General features: G+C 33.6%; 1 protein-coding gene across 2 annotated transcripts in view; it reads right to left on the reverse strand.

The window, feature by feature from the left end:
- Positions 1-5,823, reverse strand: part of LOC114327915 (protein AMN1 homolog) — a 42,990-nt gene extending 37,167 nt beyond the window's left edge. The window contains exon 1 of one of the 2 annotated variants that reach the window (XM_028276631.2): positions 5,607-5,823. In XM_028276631.2, the coding sequence (XP_028132432.1) occupies positions 5,607-5,614 (8 nt within the window). In that variant the 5' untranslated portion in view covers positions 5,615-5,823. Of the gene's footprint in view, positions 1-4,714; positions 4,911-5,606 lie in introns of those variants that run through there. The other variant, XM_028276630.2, reaches the window with a different exon arrangement.
- Between the last annotated feature and the right edge of the window lie 17,638 nt (positions 5,824-23,461).

A 23,461-nucleotide genomic window follows, 5' to 3' on the forward strand; every position in this document is an offset into this window, starting at 1 on the left:
AAATAATTTGTGGAGCGGTAACGATTAATTTCATTTAAGTTGCTAATTAGGGGGTGGTTTTCCCGATTTCTTTTTGCAAAAACAAAAGGGACCAACTTTATTTTGAGTGTAACTTGCTTAAATTTAATGCTAGAAACTTTTTGTAAAAACATAAATAAAGCTTTTTTTAAACACTTTAAAAAAGTTATAATGGTTTTTCCCCAAAAAGTGCTTAATTTTTTGGAAATTTCACGTCGAAATATTCTATTTGAAATTTGGTGAATATGAATCTATTTTTCATTGGCTATAACTCTGGTACTACGAGATCCAGAGACCTAACGCGTACACCATTTTTTTACTTTTTTATAGGCTATATTTTTGTTAAGAACGTTTTTTTCCACAAAATACTTACTTTTTGAGTTATTTGCGAAAAACCGTCTAAAAATGTGGTTATTTTATTGAAAAATGAACATATTCACTCGCAAATAACTCGAAAGGTGTTGACTTGGCGAAGAAGCTCTATAGAACAAAAGTTACTTAAAATTAGTCAGTTTACCCATTTCCGGACTTATTTTGGACATATATTTTTTCACCCCCCAGAGGGGGTGAAAGTCACCCCCAAGACAAAAGCACACATCGGCACAATATCACTTTTTTTCTTTGACATGTAAGCTATACGTATGCCAAATTTCATGTCAATCCAAGCGGTTCTTTAAAATTTAGAGCAAAAACTTTTTATAAGCTTTGTCGATAAAATTGTATCTACAATTTTTCATGACAATAAAGCATATTTCTATTCTATTCTATTCGAATATTTCACTTTTCACTGTTTTCCTCTGTTCTTTGTAGTGTTTAAGTTTACCTACATCTGTTCTATTACTTAAATAATTTCTCCATGCATCCTTTTTTAATTGTATTTATCGCCTAATTTTCTTCGTCCACTATAAGGTCATTTTTTCTTATTAGGTTCTTTTACATACACAGACATACACCCACAAATACACAAACAAACAAAATAATCAGAATTTGATGTCATCCTGAGGGTAGGAATACCCTTCGGAATACCCCTTCGGTTACAAAAACATATCTTTCTAATATTTGAAATAATCTTTTTTTTATTTTAATAGTCAATTTTATAATTGTGGCTTAATTCCAGATAAACATAATATTTACTTAGACACGCCACGTGAAAACATTTTCAGAACCTTTTTATACAATAATAATGTTGCACTGGAATTCATTAATTTTGATGCCGAAGAATATTTTACATTTTAATTGTACCAATATCTCCAATTTGGGTAATACCAAGGTCTTTAAGAAGTGCAAGAATGCAATTATTATTATCTAAGTAATATATGCAATTAAAATTATAAGTGTGTGAATTTTCATATAAAAGACCATATTTGGACTACTTATAAAAAATAGGCACAGCAACAGAATACATACATTAATATTTTTCATGGAGCAATATTGACAACTCAATTATACATCACCATCACAGTATAATGCTAAAGAATGAACAGGGCCACTACTCCGCGAACATCCTTTGTTCTCTATGTTCCATTTTTCAAAATAACTTAAAAAGTATTAGTGATAAGAAAAATCTCAAAGAGTAAAAAAATGCAGGTTTTACTTTTGTAAAATATTCTGGTTTTATTTGTTTTTCTGTAAGACAAAATATGTTTAAGATATGGCTTTTGGATACACTCGTGATTAGTGACTCGTTCAAGCCCTTTCCACTACAACCCTTTCAAAAGAAGCACTTTGAACTGGTGAAACTTACAGCTCATATACAAAATATAAAAGTAAAGTAAATAGTAAAGCAGTAACGATTAATTTCACTTGGGGTGCTAAATAGGGGGAGAATTTCACGATCGTTTTTACCAAAAAAAAGGGGCCAACTTTATTTTGAGCTTAACTCGCTTAGTTTTGTTGCTAGAAACTTTTGTAAAAAATAAAAATAAAGCTTTTTTACACACTTTAAAAAGATTTAAATGAGTTTTCGCCGAAAAGTGCTTAATTTTTTGGTTATTTCACGTTGAAATATTCGATTTGGTATTTGATGAATGAGATCATATTTTTCATGAGCTTCAACTTTCCTTTTACTAGGTCTGTAGACTTCATGAATACACCGTTTTCTTCGTTATTTATAAGCTACATTTGTGATAAAAATATTTTTTTCGATAACAAAAACTTAATTTTTGAGTAATTTACGAAAAACCGCCTAAAAACGTGTTTTTTTTTTGTTCTTCAAAAATACACATTTTCACTCGCAAATAACTCGAAAAGTACTGATTTAATTAAAAAACTCTATATAACAAAAGTTGCTTAAAATTGGTCAATTTATCCATTTTCGCACTTATCTTAAACGAATATCGTTTCACCCCGAGAAGGGGTGACTTTCACACCCCAAGCAAAAGCAACCTACGAAACAAGTTCAACTTTGAAGTGGAGGTTAGAAAGAACCTGAATCCAAATTTTGCCGTATATATCACATTCATTTACTGGGCTATTAAAGCGTTTTAGGAACAAGTGAATTTTGTGTCAATATATTGCAATGACTGAAAAAAACACTTACATTCTTACACAGTACATACTACAAAGAGACATCGGCGTGAAATGTCATGGTGTGATTGTTTTGGATTGTAAAGTGAATTATTGATTAACTCAGACTTAATACATTCTCTAAATTCAAGATCTCCCACTTGATCTTGTAACACTTACTGAGCAACACTAGTGAAAGGATAACTGGTCCAAAAAATCAATAAGTACACTTTTTATATTGGATCTTAGCCAAACTTGCGGGCTGACAAAAAAATGTAAATATTGCAGAATCATACCTACTTGTGTTTGTGTAATACATAATTTAAGAGAAGAAATATACTACTCTATGTAGAAATTATACAATATGAAGAAAAATTAATGTACTACAACTATCCTCAATACTATAAACTAACTTAGAAGGCCCAATGAATATACATATTTCTAGAGTATTACAGGTACAACATTTTTTAATCTACTACAAACTTCATTCGAGAATAAAAAATACTTCTTGTAAATTCAGGAGCTCAGATATTTTATAAGAACTAAAAATTTAGCAAGAATGCAAATATATAAGACTGAAAGTGCTTTTTATCAAAGAGATTACCAAAATAGCCAAACATAGAGCAAAGAAAGCAAAAGATTTTAATCAGATTAGGTGTATCCAAGACGAAAATAATAAAATACTAATTCACGAAAAAGATGTCAAAAAGAGATGGAAAAAGTACTTTTGACAGTTTATTAAAAGAAAAACTTGACAGAAAACCACTTGAATTAACGGAGATAGTAACAGCAATAGTCATCAAAATAACAAACAGGGAAGTGGAGGAGGGAGCACTTCAAAAAATAAAGAAAGGAAAAGCAGTTGGAAGAGATGATATTTCTGGGGAAATGTGGAGAGGATTAGCAGAGACAGGAACAAGTTGGTTAACAGGTTTATTTAATAAAATTATGAAAGTTTTAACAAATGCCAGATGAATGGAAAAGCACTATATTAGTACCTGTTTACAAAAGCAAGGAAGATATACAACAATAAATAAACTACAGGGCCATAAGACTATTTAGTCACACCATGAAAATATGGGAGAGAGTAATTGATAGGCAGATGTGTCAAGAAACTGAAAAATCCGATAATCAATTTGGCTGTATGTAGGGCAGATCTACAACAGATGCAATTTTTATTATAAGGCAGTTGATAGAAAAATACTGGAATAAAGAAACAAATGCTCATATTATGGTATTCATTGATCTTGACAAAGCATAATATAATAGTGTTCCTCGAGAGATTCTGTGGTTGGCTTTCAAAAAGAACGGAGTGCTTGGTGAATATGTAAATATTGAGAAGAGATATGTACGAGGGAATAACAATTAGTGTTAGGACAAGGGGTCCTAATTAGGGACAGGAAGTCTAGGGGTGGCACCAGTTGATGGCAAAATGAGAGAGTATTAGTTAAGATTGTGTGGTCATATTCAATGTCAAGAAGTTAATCAGCCAATATGAAGAATCACTGATCTGCAGATTTCAGGAACGAGTAGGAGAGGAAGACCAAAGAAGACCTAGGGAGAGAAGATTAGATAGGACATGTCAGTAAAGGGGTTTAATCCTGGTATGACCCACGATAGAAACTTATGGAGAGAGATAATTAGGAAAGCTAATCCCATATAGGGATAAGGCAAAGAAAATAATGATGATGATGAGATATATTATTAACACAGAAATATTCATGGCTGGTTTGGGAAAGATATGTAGGTATGTAGTTAGAATATGATTTAATCGAAATTTGTTAAACTTATTTAGGTACTTTTAGATAATATTATATCAAAAGTGAAAATTAGGATGTAACAATAAAGTACTTAAACTATAATAGGTATTCTATAAATATTATATACGATTTACGGTATAACAGCTAGAGAATAACAACTTAAAAAAAAATCAAAATAAAGTGTGACATGATAAATTAAGGGAATAAATAAATATTTAATGTGAAAATTTGATTATTATAGAAATATTTTAATATTTTTAAATAATTTAAACGAGAATAAATTCTGTAAAACGTAAAACATTTAAAATCTTCAATTAGCATTTACTAAGGTCATAGTTCAAATATTATTTCTAGTTATTTATTGTAAAAAGTATAAAAAACACATCCCATCATAATGTTAAAGAAATGATTTTAATTTTTAAAATACTCACAATGTAAAAAGTGAATCGATGGGCTTTGGTAATGCTTGTACACCCACGTCCCATTTCCTTGATTTAAACATGATTTTTCATTCATGCATGTACATTTTAAGCAAAATCTTCAACGCAATAACCGGAATAATTCAACCGCACTTTCCTTTAGCTCATGTGAATTTATTCTGTTTCTGACGGTTCATTGATCAAACGAGACGAGTGACACTTGCTACTATTACGTCATTCAATAACAAACATCTTTCAGACCTGAAGTTAGACGACCAGATATACGTACAGGTACAGGGTTATTCAAGAGCAATGACGAAGCTTGTCGCGCACGGTGAGTGAACAAGGGCCGGCGATAACCGTAAAGCTTGTCGCTCATTTATGCGCTGCGAAGCACGGCGCGCGGCGCGCGTATGTAATTAACTATTCTAATTGGAAAATAAGCCACAATTTAACTGAAAATATGATTTTATTGACGTTTCGACTTCCACCTCGAACGTCGTTATCAAAATACTCTTATTAAAAATATCGTTAATATTTTGTATTTTGATAACGACGTCCAAGGTGGAAGGCAAAACGTCAATAAAATCATTTTTCAAGTTAAATTGCGGCTTATTTCCCAATTAGAATAGTTAATTATGCAAATAACTAAACGAGTAATTTTTAAAATCAAATACATTTTAAAACTAATTTTCAAACAAGTAAAATTTAATAAAAAATTTTGGTCTTGGTAAAAGGTATATTATTTTAAAAAGCCCTATAGGGCTACAAACATCGAACAAAACGTTTTCGCTCTAAAAAGAGCATCATCAGTGTTGCCTAAAATAAGTATAACCATATTAATTATCAAAATGTTAAACTTAAAATGATGACCAAGGTAGAAGCAAAGTTTGGTTATACTTACAAGAACATGGTGAGCCAACCAAAAAATACGAAGGTCAAAGCCTTTCAAAAATGGACTAAAAGTCACATCAAAATGCTAACATAGCAAATTCCAAAGGATGGATATAATCCCTAAGGATACGGCCCCAGGATAACATATGACTCCCACACGTTGTAAGTGGGTCAAAGGTAACAAATTAGGTCATTATGTTACAAGAGCTGACAGGCAACTAAGATGTGAGATATCAAAAGCGAATCTGTCTGATGTCAAGACAACAATTGTCAATGGAACTTGAAGTATCATGAAAAGTTGGTTACACAGCTACTAAATTTATAGTTGTTTATAGTACAAGCAATGATAACAGCTAACATCAGTGTGTTGGAATTATAAAAATAAGGAGTTAGTGAGAATAGATTATCTAGATGTAAAATAGAAGGGGGGAATTTGAGTACCCAAATTCCCCCCTTCTATTTGACCCATTTGGTATTCCCACCACAACCCCATCTGGTTGTGGTAGTTCTTATCCGAAGTATCATACACTTCTTTACAATTTTGGACAATCAAAATAAAACAAACAAAATACAACAAGTCTAAATACAAATACCAATAGAACTACTGAACATGAACATTAGCGATATTAGGATATTAGTGAAGGTTTTTTCAGTACGAGGAACGTCGAAAGTAGTCGACAAACGAAATTCAAACAAAAGTTTCTGCATGGCTTCTGCAAATCCCCGCCCATTAGTGCAACGCGAAGCGCGCCGAAGGGAATTTCTTCGCCTAGGATTCTACAGTTGCTATCCCGACCGCTTCTCTTTGTTGCGCCGCGCGTTGCTTCGCACAGAAAAGCGCGGTTATATTTAACTACATGAAGAAAATTCGTAGCAACCTTGTTCTACGCGCTTCGCCATGCTTCGCAGCGCATAAATGAACGACAAGCTACAATCTTAACGGAGCTGCAAGCGATGCACTGCAGGCAAGCACGCTTTTTTAGGAAGCGCAAAAGGAAAAATAAGCTTTTTTTCTGCTGGTATTATACAAAATACTAATTTAAAAAAACGAATGGCGTTTATGCTAGTTTTGGGCAGCCCACATGAGTGCTGGCGATCCCAGCGCCGGGACTGCGCGGAGGTATATACTAGGTTGTTCAATAAGTTTTGCGGTTCGATAAGAAAAACACAATTCTATGACTTGAAATACACTTTATTATTCAGTATAGTCTTCCTGAACATCAATAGACTTGTTTCAATGAGCTTTCAATTTATAAATTCCATCCCTCAGGGAGAATCAGGAAGGGCTGCAAAATACGATTCCACAGCTGTTATGTACTCATCCTTTGATAAAAACGCTTTCCACACATAATTTTTTTTAGGTATTGAAACCAAAATTAAAGTCGCTAGGAACCAAATCTGATTAATACTGTCAGTGGCGTGCTGGAACTTTTCAAGCGGCCCGGTGATTTTATAGAAAAGCGGCCTCCCATCCTCATTTTACCTTTTATTAGCAGGATGTTTTATTCGGTATTTAAAAAAAACAAAAAAAAATATAAATTATTTTTTAATCAAACATAAAACTTTGAATTCAATGATTTTTTTCTTAATTTGCTATATTTTTTCATTTAAGAATAATAAATCTTACAAATAATAATTGACATGTATGACAATATTGTATGCAGTAAGGCAGAACCCATAATTTCCTAAATCAATTTAATATGAATTTGATTAAGGTAATTAAGGTACAAGTAAAATAAAATTGAGAATTTTTCAATTATCTATTAAGTTGCATTTTAGTAAATCAATTATACACGAGAGTACAAATACAAGTACAGTGCAAATACTTTACTTTAACAATATTTAAAAAAATGTTAATACAACGGAATAAACTAAATATTCTTTTGAAATTATTTTATAAAATAATTACTTAACCCTCGATCAATAATTTTCGCATTAAAATAGACTTTTGAGCAAATTCGTCAATTATTTAATCATTTTTAAGCTCATACAAAGCTTCTTTTTCTATAGCCATTAGCATAAAAATGATCTTGTGTTAAAGTACTTCTTAACCGATTTTTTATTTATTTCAATGTTAAAAAGCTTTTCTCGCAAGATACTTGTGTCACTGAAAGAGTTAATAAATGCATTATATTATACTATTTAAATTTGGATAAGCACGCACTGACATAAGTTGTACTTACGCAAAACAGCGTAACAGCAAGCTATACACACAGAGGTGAGGTTTTCACGATATCAACATTGTCATTTCTTACTTCATGTTCATTATCACTTGGATTATTAATATCATCCTTCATATTTTCTGTAGGCTGAACATATTAAACATTAATTAAATCTTGTATACTCTCAGTATTTTGCAAAATCCAATTTTAATACAATCCATTTATCAGCAAAATCCATGAGTTCTCTAATTGTAGTAGGAGATATGGTAGGACAAAACTTTCTTAATTGTTCAGTAAATGATTTAAATGACATCAAAGGTAGGTATACCATTTTTTATTGTATCAAAATTTCTAGGATGTAGAGTGCTTATATCATCATAAAACGATTTGATTTGTCTTCATCAAATCGTTTTTAGATACTTTCAATAATTCGGCCAAAAATGAGCAAGACGTTTTTCCATTTTTTAATTCTGCAGAGTACATACATGTTTGAAGGAAATTGGAAAACCATAAATATACTTGTATCTATGAAAATAAATAATATTATCTGTAGCAATCTATTTATGTATTATAGACTATAGAGTCTTATTCATTTACTTAAACTGCATTTCACAATCAAAAAAATTTGATTTTTTAAAATGTTTTATTAATATTATTAGCAAAATTAACATCCAATTAGAAATTAAAAAAATATTTTTTTGTTACATCGAAAAATTTTTGTGAAAACCTATTTGACCGGCCTCAAGAGGCCGCGGCCTCTCGGTGATTGCACCGATTCATTTATATGACCAGCACGCCACTGAATACTGTGGACGCTCCAACAATTCGAACTTTACTTCATGGATTTTAGCCATTGCCAAAATGCTCATATGAGACGGTGCATTGGTCTAGTGAAAAATGATTTTTTTCTTTTGCAAACCGGGCCTTTTTATGATTTTTTTCCTCCAGCTGGTCTAAAAGGTTACAATAATATCCAGAATTTATTGTTTTGTCAGTTTGCAAGTAATCCACAAAAAAAAATTTCTAACATCCCAAAAACTGATACTAAAATCTTTTTGGCCGATTTCTGGACATAAACTCATTTTAGAGCCGAAAAACCAGATTCTACCACTCTTTAACCTGTTTTGATTCTGGATCATGGTAATAGACCAAGTCTCATCCATTGTGATGAATGGATACACAAAATCTACTTTATCATTTCGAAAACGCCCTAAATATTGCGGAGAAAGTCGCATTCGAATGTGTTTGTGTTCCGTTGTCAGCAAATGCGGCACCCATTGTGACCACAGCTTTTTGAAACTCAATACTTCGGCCAAAATATTGCTTACACTGCCCAATCTAATGCTTAACCCGCGAGTAGTCGCGCGGTGAGATAGAATCTCAATTTTTATCCTTTTTCGCGATAACTTGATGAAAAATTTTGCAATTTTGAAAAAAATTCGTAAGTGCCTCGAGGAAGGGTGTAGTAATGCGTAGGAATGTTTTTTCTTCTTCTTTTTTTGTGGAATTTATGGCTTTGGGGAGAGCCAATTAGCTTTAACCCGCGAGTAGTCGCGCCGTTAGATATAATCTCACATTTCATCTTTTTTCGTAATACAGTAAAACCTGTCAGGAACGGCCACTAAAAATGAAAGAACTATTGGCCGATATAGAAAGGCGGCCTCTATTGCCAGTTTTTGTAGTCTACATATAATTGGTTTGGGAAATTTTTAAACTGGCCGTTAGGACAGGTGGCCGTTAACACAGGTTTTACTGTACAGTAAAATTTTTCAGTAACGGCCACTAAAAATGAAAGAACTATTGGCCGATATAGAAAGGTGGACGGTTTGCCAGTTTTTGTAATCTACATAAAATTGGTTTAGAAAATTTTTAAACTGGCCGTTAGGACAGGTGGCCGATGTTGGCAGGTGGCCGTTAACACAGGTTTTTTAATAAAATTGTTAGAAATATATATATTTTCAATATAAAAAGTAGATAAAAAATAGTACAAAACAAAAATTTGTTTTAAATTCGTATTTTGAGATAGAATCTCACACGCGACTATCGACGTTACAGAAGTGAGCGCGACTACTCCCGGGTTAGGGATTCTAGTAAATCACTTTCAGTTACTCGACGAGTTTCCAATACCATATCCTGTGTTTTTTCTACGATTTCTAATGTTGTTGCTGTTTTTGGGCGTACTTGACGTGGATCGTCTTCATGGCTTGATTGAACGACCACGTTTAAATTGAGCAACTCACTTTCTACTGTAATAATGAAGGCGAAGAATCCTTATATACTTTCAACATTCGTTCATAAATTTCCTTTGCTTTTAAACCTTTCAAAAATAAAAATTCAATCACTGCACGATACTTGATTACTTCCATTGTAAAAAATACTGTGACCCATCGATACTAAATGGCTTCTAAAAAAATAATGAATTGGCAGATTGAAATAAAACTTCACATACGTTCATAAATAGAGTGTACCAACATAACAAAAAAAAATGGCTAGTATGGTGGCTCCTAGCTTCTGAGCCACCTCAGATAATAAGGGGTGGTTACCCCCTACCCTAAGGGTTGATGAAGTAACAATACTCACTGTGAATACATTTATTTGTACGTTGGAGTAATAACGGTAAGGAGCTGGTAGTATAATATTAATAGCTGTGATGTTGCCCGCTGGGATCTCAAATACCAATTGACTAATCTTTTCTTCGTGAAAGTATAACTAAAAGTGGATTGCCGTGTTTATTGTTTTTATATAAACAAAAAGTGAGAGTGATACTAAAACTGCTGAATCGACTAGATTATAAATAACGTATACTAATTATTATTTTAAACTGACCTTGTATCCAAACCGCATGCATTTATGTGGTAATGTAGGTCAATCGTATTTATTATAAACAAACGTATTTGTTTTACCAAAGACATTTAATTATTAAAGAATTTGTCTTAATAAGATGATTACTGAGATGCAGTGTATCCCAATACATCTTCCTTTCCTTCCGAAAATTTTCTGACTACGAAAAAGGAAGAAAATTTTCTAATAGTACAACCAACTGCTTACTGCGTTTTAATAAATACAATATATACATTTATTATTTCCTATAAATAATAATTAAATACAAAAAAAATAAAAATGTTCGTTATCAACATTGTTCCCGTTCCACTTGTCACTCACTGTGTTCTCGGATTGTAAGCATATAATCTATTCTTATGTATTTCCCTGATTTTATTGTTTTCCAATCTGATCTCACAATTAACATTATTTACCTCTGTTATTGTGAAGGGGCCTACATAAAGACTATCAAACTTACCATTCTCTTCCCTTTTTACCAGGACTAGGTCTCTTATTTTAAAGTGTTGTGGTGTTGCTTTGAGCTTGTTATTTTCTTGTCGCTCTTTTTTGTGTTTTAGTAAGAAGGTTCTAGCTCTCTTGTGTGCGCTTTGTAGTTTGTAGCGTAACTCATTGTAGTAAGCATCTATATTGTAACATGGTTGAATCTCCTGTGTAAGGTCTTCTGGTAGGTTAACCTTCCTGCCATATAACAGTTCAAACGGTGTGTAACCATGATACGCGTTAGGGGTTGTATTGTAGCAGTATGTGAACATCCTGCAACACACATCCCAATTTTCTCTGTCTTCGTCTATGAATGCTCTTACGTACTCGTTTAATGTTCTGTGCAGTTTTTCGCAACTTCCAATGGACTGTGGATGGTATGCCGTTGAGAAGTTGTGCTCTATTTTTAGTAGCTTTGTTAGTTCCTGCATTACTTCATTTTTATATTCTGTGCCTTGGTCTGTTCTTATTTGCTTCATGAGTCCGTATGTTGGTATAAAATGATCAAAAATTCCTCGGGCTATTGTCTCTGCTTCTTTATTGCACACGGGTATACTGACCGCGTATTTAGTAAGTTCACATAACATTTTTATACAGTATCTATTACCTTCGTTACTTTTAGTGAATGGACCTATCGTATCTATGTATACTATGTCCCATGGTTTGGAAGAAGTGTCCGATATCACGAATTCTTCGACATGTGTTCTTTTCGGTTTGTTAATTTGACATTTATGACATTGTTTAACGTATTTTCATACGTCTTTTTCCAAATTTTTCCATCTAAATCTTGCTTTTAGCTTCTTTATTAGTCTGTTATTTCCTACGTGTCCTCCAAACATCGGATGATTATGATATTCTTCTATTAACCTGTGTTTTTCTTTGTTATCTTCTATTGTTTCTGGTACTTCACATATGTATATTTCTACATTCTTCAATATTTCATTTCCTTGTTTAATAAATTCCTCAATTGTGCACACTTTAAAAATAATATCGTTTACGTATATTTTTACTTTACGTACTGCATTCTCTACCGCCAGCTTATCAAGCTGTGCCAACATTTGGTTTAAATCAAAATGATTGAATCCTGTGGCTATGCTCTTGCTGCACTTTATTTTGTTTTTGACCCTAATGCTCAGTCTTGGTGAGATTAGTTCTGCTCCAAAAGACAAAATTGGTAGTCTATGCGCCTCTAAATTATTTAGTACCTTTCTTACTGTCTGTTTGGGGGCTTCTGGCTGTAGTGCGAGTTCACTTTCTGCCTTCGTTTGCCTTGGTTCCTTCTTCTTTTCTCTTGCTTGAGCTCGTGTTATAGCTAATATATGGGTATTGTCTATGTATAGGTTCTTTAGTTGATGTAATGTTATTCTTGAAAGACTGTCTGCATAGTTATTTTTCCCTGTTATATACTCTATTTCGAAATCGTATTCCTAATCTGATTCTTGTAAGTTTCGAAGTTGGTTCTTTCATTGCGAATAAATGTGTTAGTGGTTTATAATCCGTTTTGACTAAAAATGTTGGTGCTCCATATAACATATAACATTTGAAATGATTAATTCCCCAATGAATCGCTAGTAATTCCTTAACGATTATAGGTTTATTACATTCTCCTTTATTGAAACTTCTTGATGCGTATGCTGTTGGTAAGTCTATTCCGTTATAATCTTGACTTAAAATTGCTGAACAACTTTCGTTGGATGCGTCTGTTGTTAGGATGAATTGTTTATTGAAATCTGGATACATTAGGATCGGTGGCTTCATCAGAGATGATTTAAGCTTATTGAATGCTTTTTCACATTCTTCTGACCAAAAAAATTCTACTCCTTTTCTTGATAATCTGTTGAGTGGTCTGCATATTTCAGCAAAATTTTGAATAAAACGTCTATAATAGTTACAAAATGCTACGAATCTTTTTGTTTCTTCCGCTGTCTTAGGTGTCGGGTATTGTTCAATCGTTGCATATTTCGCTTTGTCTGGTGATACTCCTTCCTGGGAAAGATCATGACCTAAATATGTTACTTCTCTTCTAAAAAATTGACATTTTCCTGGGTTAAGTTTCAGATTGAATTTTCGACATGTCTCGAATGTCTTTTTCAGGTTGTCTAGGTGATGTTTTTCAGATATTCCTATTACTACTATATTATCCATGTAAAGAAATGCTTTGTCCGGTGTTAATCCTGAAAATGCTATTGACATCATCCTTGAAAAGCTATTTGGGCTTACATTTAATCCAAAAGGTAATCTGGTAAATTGAAATGCTCCATTTTCCGTGCTAAACGATGTGTATTTTCTCGATGATTTTTCTAATGGTATCTGGTGAAAACCTGACATTAAGTCTATAACTGAAAACCATTTTGCTCTTCCTAGTTGATCTAATATCGAGTCTATCCTTGGTAAAGGAAATTTGTCTGCGACTATTTTCTTGTTCAGTTGTCTAAAATCTATGCATAATTTCCATGCTTTATTTCCATCTATCGCTTTTTTCGGTACCAGCACTACTGGGCTGTTGTATTATGATGTGGACGGTTCTATTATTCCTTGGTCTCTCAGTTTTTGTACTTGTCGGTTTAATTCCTCTGTTTGTGCATGAGGTGTCCTATAGTTTTTAATATATACCGGAGTTTGGTCTTTAACTCTCAGTTTCTGCTCGTAGAAGTTGTTACATGTTAGCATGTCATGCCTTAGGGCGAATATATCTGAATAATCTTCGCATAAAGATACTAACTTATCGCGTATGTATTCTGGAATGTCTAACTTCAATGATTCCCGTAATTCCTTTTTCCTGTCCTTGCTGTCGTTGGTTAGTCTATATATGTTGAATAATTTAATGTCTAATGTTTTGATTGCGTTTGTCTCTACTTTTACTGTTTCGTAGGTTGTGTTTAAAATTTTGATGTACGGATTATTACTTGAAATAATTGCTCTCGCTATGAATATTCCTGGTTGTATTTCCTGTTGTTCCACTATCCTGTCATTCTTCAGCGTTTGAAAAAATTTTACGACTCTGTAAATTTCACATCTGGGCGGTATTATTATCGTGTCATTATCTATATTATCCAAAATGTTCGTACTAATGTAACAATCGTTGTCCTCTTTAATGTGCATTTTAAGGTTAGCGTAGTCTAAATAGTATGCATTGAGAGTTTGAAATAAAGTCTCTCCCAATGATTCCGTCGGTTGGAATAGGAAAGCTAGGTTCAACTAATTGAAAGATATGCTCAAATCGATATCCTTTTACTTCTAGTGTTGTTTCAACTTCTCCCATTGTTTGTAATTCTCCTTTAGTTACTCCTTTTATTTTCGCCTATGTGTTTGGTTTCACATGTTCCTTCATAAAATCTTGTGAACATTTCAGTATTGAAATATCAGCTCCTGTGTATATGATAAAGGTATTTGTGTTTTCTAGGATTCCTGTTTTCATTCGTACAAAATTCGTTAGGTTTAAGTCGAAGTTGTAAATATTATATTCCACTTCTGACTGTGTACTTTCCTTGTTTCGTTCATTCGAAACCCCAACTGCTGGTTTTCTGGTTCCTCTTGGCTGTCCCCTAACTCAAGTAGCCTTACGTTTCTGTTACGTCCTCCTCTCTGGTTCCCTCTTGTACGTTTGGTTGTTAAATTGTCTATATCCTCTGTTCGAATAATTCCGTTGGTTTTCTGTTGCTTCTCCCTCATTCCGTTGTCCGAAGTTATTTCTTCTTCCTCTATCGTATTTGTTATGGTATCCTCTTCGGTATTGCTGTTGTCCTCTCCTATTTTCATAATTCGTCCTATAATTGAACACTCTTCCCTGTGTGTTCTCCTCTGTCGTATCAATCGATAAAAATTTAGATACTACTTCCTGCGGTGTTGTGAAGTTACCTGCCTCCAGTATTAACTTAGCTCTATCCGTATTAACGTTTCGTTTCATTGTTGCTACAACTGTTTCCGTTGTGTATTTTTTCGCTAATTCCAATGGCATTCCTTCTGCTATGTATGCTACCTTCAACTGTTCCGCTAGTTCCTCTACTTCAGTTGCGTACACTGCTGCATCTTTGTTTCCTTGCCTTTTCTTTGCTAACTTGTCTATTATCGTTTTCGGATTGTCGCCTCTTAATTCTTTCTTCAGTGCCGCGGCTATAAGTGGGATCGTATCCTCTGTAGTTATCAGGTTTCTAGCCTTATTAGTCAATCTTGTTTTTATTAATGTTATCGCTGTTTCTTCATGTCCTTCTGCTATTTTTCCTAGTAGTTCTAATGCGTCTAAAAATGGTTGTAGTTTACCTGCGCTTCCATCAAACTCGTTCGGCAATACCTTGCTTGCAATATTCAAAAATTCGTTAATTGTCAGAGCCATGTTTAATATTTTTTTATCTTGTTTTACGTCGCCTTTTCCCTCTTCTATTTCCTCGTTAATTTTTTCCTCTATCTCTTCGTCACTTTTTCCTCTTCTACTTCTTCGTCACTTTGTTCTTCCTCTACTTCCTTGTCGATTGGCTGATGTATTGAACTTGGAACTACTGTTCTTAAGTTTACAGCTTGAAATGAGCGTATAACTTTGTCTCTTATTCTTCCGAAATATTTGTTGCACGCTTCTCTTTGTCTGTCCGATAGCGTTTCCCAATTTTTCTTCGTTAAGTGTGTGAATTTGTTATACAATTTAATTAACTGTGTCGTTACTTCTTCTTGTATATCCTTAGATTTAGGTACTTTCTTCTTCAAGACCCTTCTACTTTGTCTTGTTACTTCTTGCGTAATCTCCTCAACTATTTTGACGAAGTCTTCCCAAGTAACTTTGTTGCTACTCATTTATTCATAATTTTCCTATCCTTATTCCTGTACTCGTAACGAACGCATAAATTTGACAGTCTTACGAGGTATAGTAAATATATATAAAATATTATGTCAAAAATAGTAAAAATATAGTAAATTGCAATAAAAAAATCATTATATCAATCAATATAAATCACCATAAAAATCAGTAGACCAATCAAAATGTAATAAAAATCAGTAGGTAAAATAATAATTGGATAAAAGGTCGGTAAAGATAAAAATATATGCTAGTAAATATGTATATAAAAATCATATAAAAATGTATCATTGCGTCCTATAAATAACCATAATATTTGTGAAAAAAAAAAATTCCCTATAATACCAATAAGGTAATTAAAATAGAATAGGTAGATAAAAATAGGTAAAACTTAAAAGATTATGTGTATCTTAAATTACGATTATATTACTTTATTATATGATTATACGAATCAGGACTAATATCGTGGAAATAGCATAAGAACAGATAATATGGACTTACCACTTTTACACGTCTGTGTTCGTATCACCAAGAGTCCTCGCTGCACGTCCCATACCATTGTCCATTTTCCATTGTCCACACGAAGTTCCATCTCCATACCATTCCATCCTCAGCTCCGAGTCGGCCTGATGTCTCTATTCTTTTTATATAGGTACCACACTGTTATCTAGGGTGGTCGAGGTGCCAGAACATTGACGTTTTTCTCCATACTCGTCCCGTTTACCAGTCCTGTGTTCTTCCCTGGTCTTAGATCGCCATATGGTGGCTCCTAGCTTCTGAGCCACCTCAGATAATTAAGGGGTGGTTACCCCCTACCCTAAGGGTTGATGAAGTAACAATACTCACTGTGAATACATTTATTTGTACGTTGGAGTAATAACGGTAAGGAGCTGGTGCTATAATATTAATAGCTGTGATGTTGCCCGCTGGGATCTCAAATACCAATTGACTAATCTTTTCTCCGTGAAAGTATAACTAAAAGTGGATTGCCGTGTTTATTGTTTTTATATAAACAAAAAGTGAGAGTGATACTAAAACTGCTGAATCGACTAGATTATACATAACGTATACTAATTATAATTTTAAACTGACCTTGTATCCAAACCGCATGCATTGATGTGGTAATGTAGGTCAATCGTATTTATTATAAACAAACGTATTTGTTTTACCAAAGACATTTAATTATTAAAGAATTTGTCTTAATAAGATGATTACTGAGATGCAGTGTATTCCAATATACTAGTAGCAACGCTTTATCTTATCGAACCGCAAAACTTATTTAACAACCTAGTATGCATTACTTACTCTTACTTCTAACAGTTCTGCCACTCCACCATTTGCAAATAACGTTGAACTTCTTCATTCAAAACTCCAAACTCCCGTAGGAAAACGGAGCTGACCTACCTGAAGAGGTAATAGCCTAAGTAAGGTTTTATAAACAATCTAGATTTATAAAGGACCGCATATTGTGACGGGCAGCTAGCTCTGTTAGACACGATACTCAGTAAAACAAAAGTTTCATATAAATAAAAACATATCGAAATAAATAAACACCAAAATGAAATTAAACTTCTATGTAATATCTAAAAATAAAATACCAATCCGGACGAATTAATCTACGATGGTACGATCCGCTGTTGATACCGGCGAAAAATAAATACGGAAAATGCTAGGAAAATTAAAACAAAAGGACGATGTATCGGTCAGTACCCAAACATCAAGGACAAAGAATAATCACTATATACTTATTCTGGGTTAGAGATGGGCGAGTAGATCTTCTTCTTCTTCAGGTTCCTTCCCCTATCGGAGGTTGGAAATCATCATCGCTATTTTAATTTTATTGGCCGCACTTCTGAATAATTCTAATGAGCTGCAACCGAACCACTCTCTCAAATTTCTTAGCCAGGATATTTTGCGTCGTCCTGGGTTTCTCTTCCCTTGCATAATTAACCTAAGTAAACGTACTTCTCGCCCCTCATTATATGACCCAGATATTGAATCTTTCTAATTTTAACAGTTTTTATGACTTCACATGTGGATTCTGATGTACCACCACATCTCAAAGGAGTTTAATTTTTTGATTTCAGACTGTTTTATTGTCCACGCTTCCATCCCGTATAGTAAAGTAGAAAAAACGTAACAACGTAGCATTCTTGTGCGGATCTCTAGATTAAGGTTACGGTTGCAAAGTAAGTTCTTCAATTTTATGAACGTGTTTCTTGTCATTTCTATTCTAGATCTGATTTCTTTTGTTTGATCTCCATCTTCGGTTAGCCACGTTCCTAAATATTTATATGTTGTTATTTACTCTTTCGATCGTTGTATTATTGATGATAAGATTATCTAAATTTTGTGGTTTTTTGAGAATATCATTGATTTCGTTTTCTTGAGATTCATTTGCAGTCCGTACCTTTCACATGCATTGTATACATGTTGTATTGTATTATGTACTGTAAATCTTTCATGTCACTTGCAAATATGACCGTATCGTCCGCATATCTAATATTATTAATGTTATTTCCGTTGACCAAAATACCTTCCACAATATCCAAAAAAGCTTCTTGAAATATCACTTCACTGTAGACGTTGAATAAGAGTGGCAAAAGTATGCACCCTTGTCGAACTCCTGTAAGTATACTTACTTCCTCTGTCAGTTCGCCTTCGACTCTTACTCTTGCTTTCTGATTTTGATAGAGATTCGATATAATTGTAGATCTCTACTATATATCTATGTTTTTGGTCTTAATACTTAAAAGCTTTTCATGATAAACTCTGTCAAAAGCTTTTTTAATATATATGTCCTGTAGTGTTCTTATTTTGTTGTTTTATTTCTTGGATACTCTGATTTATTTTATTTCAAGTTTCTTGGTATGTATTTGGTTCTCTTAGTTTATCAATGTATATTTGTGGTCTAGATCTTTTCATTAATAGTTTTCTCAAGCGAGTAGATCAGTAAGTACGTAATCCGGTAAGAAACGCAAAAGCGTTTGGGCAACAATTTGAACATTTAGGCAGTCACTAAGACTAAGTAAGTAGTGGCTTTAATTTCTTTGTTACCTATATTTTATAGTGTTGTTTGTCTTATTGTTGTTTTAATTAATTATATACGTTTACATCTGAAAAATGTTTATTTGTTTTTTCCATAGCACACTACTTTTCCTTAACCTCGTTTACCGGTGACAGGAACAGTTATGTTTAAAATTTACACAGTTCTTAAGATATCTCGAGATAGGAAAAAAGTATCGACATGCGGTTTTCGGTATTATATTGCTAATTTGGTCTAATTTTGTAATACAGGGTTAAAAATGCATACTTGTATTTAATATTTTCCAAAGAAACCTAGATTTCTGAAAATGATTAAATAACGCCTCCTAGCTTGCATATTATGTACTTATTAGGCTATTTCTAAAATAAGACACTTACATTGACTAAAAGAGCTGTTTTCAACAAGACTAAGTATGCAAAATTCGATTTAGCAAAACCGGACTTACAGCCATTTGTTCATAAGAAGGTTCCCACTCACCCCCACCTCTTATTTGCAAAGGTAGACTTAAACTTGTGAAATCAAATATGCGCAGAATTTTATGAAGAATCCGATGATTGGATTTCCAGTGCCCTTTCATTAGGTAAATTTTGTAAAATTTTGATTTTTTAATTTTTGATATTCAATTACGCCCTCTAGCGGTGGACCTACAATTATGAAAATAATTTCCAGGCTTTTCCCGAGGCAACTTTTGTTATAAATATTTTTTTCTCAAAGCTGTACTATAAACGGTTCCTGAGATATGGCCGAGAGCCATTCTTATTGGGACACCCGGTAGAATTTAGTAGATTCTGTTACATGTAGGTATGTGTCATCCTCCTCACTTTTTTGTTGTAGTATAGACAAAGAATAATTTATATTCTGGTTGTGGTTGAAATTGCATAAAGAACGATCTGCTGTATGTATCAGCCACCAAAGGAAAATGATGATTTCACATTGTGGAAAAATTACACACACGTGTAAATAAAATGACGTCAGTTCGTCGCGAATAGGATTTCAATTTCAAAAACGTATCGGTTTATATTTTAATCAACTTATATTACAAATTATAGGCAAGTTAGACAAAGAAGGCGATATTTCTACATAATTAAATTTGTTTATAATACGACTTTGTATGAATTTATATTAGTATATTAACTTAAATTATAAACTTGTCACTCTTTGTTCAGATTTTGTAAAATAAAGTAGGAATCTATGTAAGTCAAACATCAAGGAGACGCCAAAGGAGACATAAGGAGGTTCATTCGTACTAATTTTGAGTTAGAGAGGTCAAATAAATAAAAATTCGAGTTACAGTAACAAACATATTTTTATTTATTATAAATCAACTTTATTTCAAAATATCCTTAAAATAAACGCCACAAATTCTGCAAGAGCTATTATTTGAGAACATATAAATGGCATATGAACATCTCAGGTGGACGGGATGTGAACTGATGGCCACCGAGATTCTGAGATTTGATCCTGTTAAACTCTTTCTTGTGAGGTTTTTAAGTACTTGGCAGATCTATGCGAAAAATCCAGAAATCCCACCGACTTTCAAAGCCAATATAACTCATGTCATCGGTCAAATTCAGTCTGATTTATGCGCCAGTCATGGAAAATTTTTAATGCTCGCCAATCAGCGAAGCCGCAGCGCTTTTTGTGGGGGATCTTCCCATCATCGAATATTTGAGTTAATTACCCTATCAAAAATAAACCTGGGATTAAAATACCTATACAAGACCAATAATACGAAAGAAACTAAACAAAATAAAAACACCAGAATAAATCCAGAACACCAGGAGGAATGGAGAAGCCAACCAAACAGGGCCTATTTTACCACTAGGCCCATGAGGCCCCTGCCTCGGGCCCGCATTTTAATGGGGCCCGAAAAGATCACCAAAAGAATATTTTTATTGCAAAATTAAATTTTCAAAATTATTTAATTCTCCGAATAGGAAATGATAACAAATTTGGTGAGAGTTATATTCATAAACCATTCACCATTCTTATCATAAAACTGCAATAAGAGTAGGCATATTGCCTTGTCGGCATTTTAAAAATAAGCAAAATTTATACACCCCTCCGAAGTATTAACAAGAGATACGATTTACAAAAGAGGTATAGTGACGCATTTGTCATAATATTTATTAAAAATGCACTTTTAAATTTAATATATAGTTTGATGTTTGATGCCGTCTTTTGCAAAGATAAAGTATTGCTTGCTTGTATTAGTTTTCAGTCCTGTTCTTTTTAAGTTAGATCAACTAATCTATTCATTAATCATTACTAATCTATTACTTAATCAGTACCTAGTCGTTTTATTAAATTTCTTTGAACACTTATTTTTCTTAACTAAGTAATCGTTTCGTTATTATCATGAGTTACAAACATTTAAGTGGCAGTGAAAAACGAAAAAAACCAAAAATCAAGAGAACAGGAACGGCATGCACAAAAGGATGCAATATTATCATATTTTACAACCCACAACAGTGTGCAAAAAGGAAGTTCGTCCTCCCATCCTGTTCTTCTTCTTCTACGACACTACAGCCCAAATTGAGCCTTGGCCTCCTTTATTTTTCGTCTTTATTTTTTCGTATTTGTTTATCTGTCGCTGCTCCTCTCCATACATGGACTCCTAAAAATGCTTGTGCATCGCTGCTTACTGTGTCTTCCCAGCGCTTTCTTTGCTTTCCAACCGGTCTCTTTCCCTGCATCCAAGCGTTCAGTGCTCTTTTTGGTAGCCTAACCTCTCCCATTCTTATCACATGTCCGGCCCATTGCATCCTTTATATTCTGATGAAGTTTGACAGGGGTGTTTCCTTATAAAGTTCATAAAGCTGGTTGTTGTATCGTATTCACAGATCCTAGTTTTCTCCTCAGAACTTTACCTTCGAATGTGTCGAGTTTGTTTTTGGAGTTTTCTTTCAAGATCCATGCTTCACTGCCATAGCATGCTATTGGTCGAATTAAGTTTTATAGATTCTCATCCTTGTATTTCGGTGGACACTTTTAAACCGAAATATATGGGATAGGGCAAAATAAGGTCTGTTTTCCTGTATTATTCTCCTCCGCATTTCTCTATCTTCTAATCCATCGGCATATATTTCTCTTCTCAGGTATGCAAACTTTCCAACCGTTTCAATGTCATTTTCATGTATAATGTTTTGTGGGACTATATTTCTTCTCGTCTGTATCATTATTTTTGTTTTTTTCTGTGTTAATTTCCAACCTAGCCTTTTCGTTTGCGTTTTTAACTCTGCGTATGTTTTCTGTGCTCCTGTTGATGTTCTACTCCTAATATTAATGTCAGTAGGTCTACCTGTCAGTAGGTTTCCTCGTCCAGTCTGCATTTGCCTAACCGCATATTTCAGTGCCAGGTTAAACCATGTTGGGGCCAGCCCATCTCCTTGCTTCAATCGCTGCGAGATTTTGAAAAAGTCTGTCAGGTGGTTTTGTGCTCATACACATGCCTGAGTTAAATCCATTGTATCTTTAATGAGCCTAATTAGCATGTGTGGTATTGCGAATTCAGCCAAAGTATAGTCTCTTCCTTTCGACTAAGTCGTATGCCTGTTTGAAGTCTACAAACACGTTGTGAACATCAATGTCGTATTCCCATGATTTGCTAAAGACCTGCTTAACTGTAAATATTTGGTCCATATTGACGATCTTCCCCGTCTGAAGCCCGTCTGAAACGTTCCAATAATATTTTCTGCTAGTGGTTGGAGCCGCTGGTTTATAATATACTTACGTGAGGACTTTATATGCTATACATAGTATAGAGAAACTCCACGATAGTTTTGCACTTCAAACAATGTTTAATTATTGAAATATAGATTTTATTTATTGCAATATTAAATATTAAAAATTTTATTAATTAAAAATTGCAATCTTAAAAATTTAAATTTTTAGTGCAACTATATTTTTATTAAATAATTAATACATTTAAAAAAGTTATTATTAATATTATATAAATTTTTGTTAGGGGCCCGAAAATTAAGTACTGCCTCGGGCCTGATTTAAAGTAAAATAGGCTCTGCAACCAAACCGTGAGCACACAGCACCTCAGACGCTACCAGCTATACATTGGAATGCTCTTAAGTTAAGAGTCTTAACCAGCATTTTTGTCTTGCAGCTTAGTACCTATTATCTGCGACATCTAAAGGAAGTTCCTTCTAGATTCTAGGACGTTGGACGTTAAAGCCACTTCCCACCGAAGAAACTAGAGAAACCATCTTAAGACTTAAAAATAACAAAGCCCCCGGTTCGGATAATCTCCCTGCTGAACTTTTCAAAAACGGCGGCGACACCCTGTTGAAACACATGCATAACCTGATAACTGCAATTTGGCAACAGAAAGAAACACCCACAGACTGGAAGTTGGGTGTACTGTGTCCTCTACACAAAAAGGGAGACATGATGGTGTGTGATAATTATAGAGGTATCACTCTACTCATTATGGCATATAAAGTGTTGTCCAAAAGACTTCTCCCCTACGCTGAAGAAATAGTAGGAGGATATCAGTGCGGTTTCCGTCCTAATAAATCAACAACGGATCAGATATTTAC

Source organism: Diabrotica virgifera, chromosome 3, assembly GCF_917563875.1.
Source record: "Diabrotica virgifera virgifera chromosome 3, PGI_DIABVI_V3a".
NCBI classification, from domain to species: domain Eukaryota; kingdom Metazoa; phylum Arthropoda; class Insecta; order Coleoptera; family Chrysomelidae; genus Diabrotica; species Diabrotica virgifera.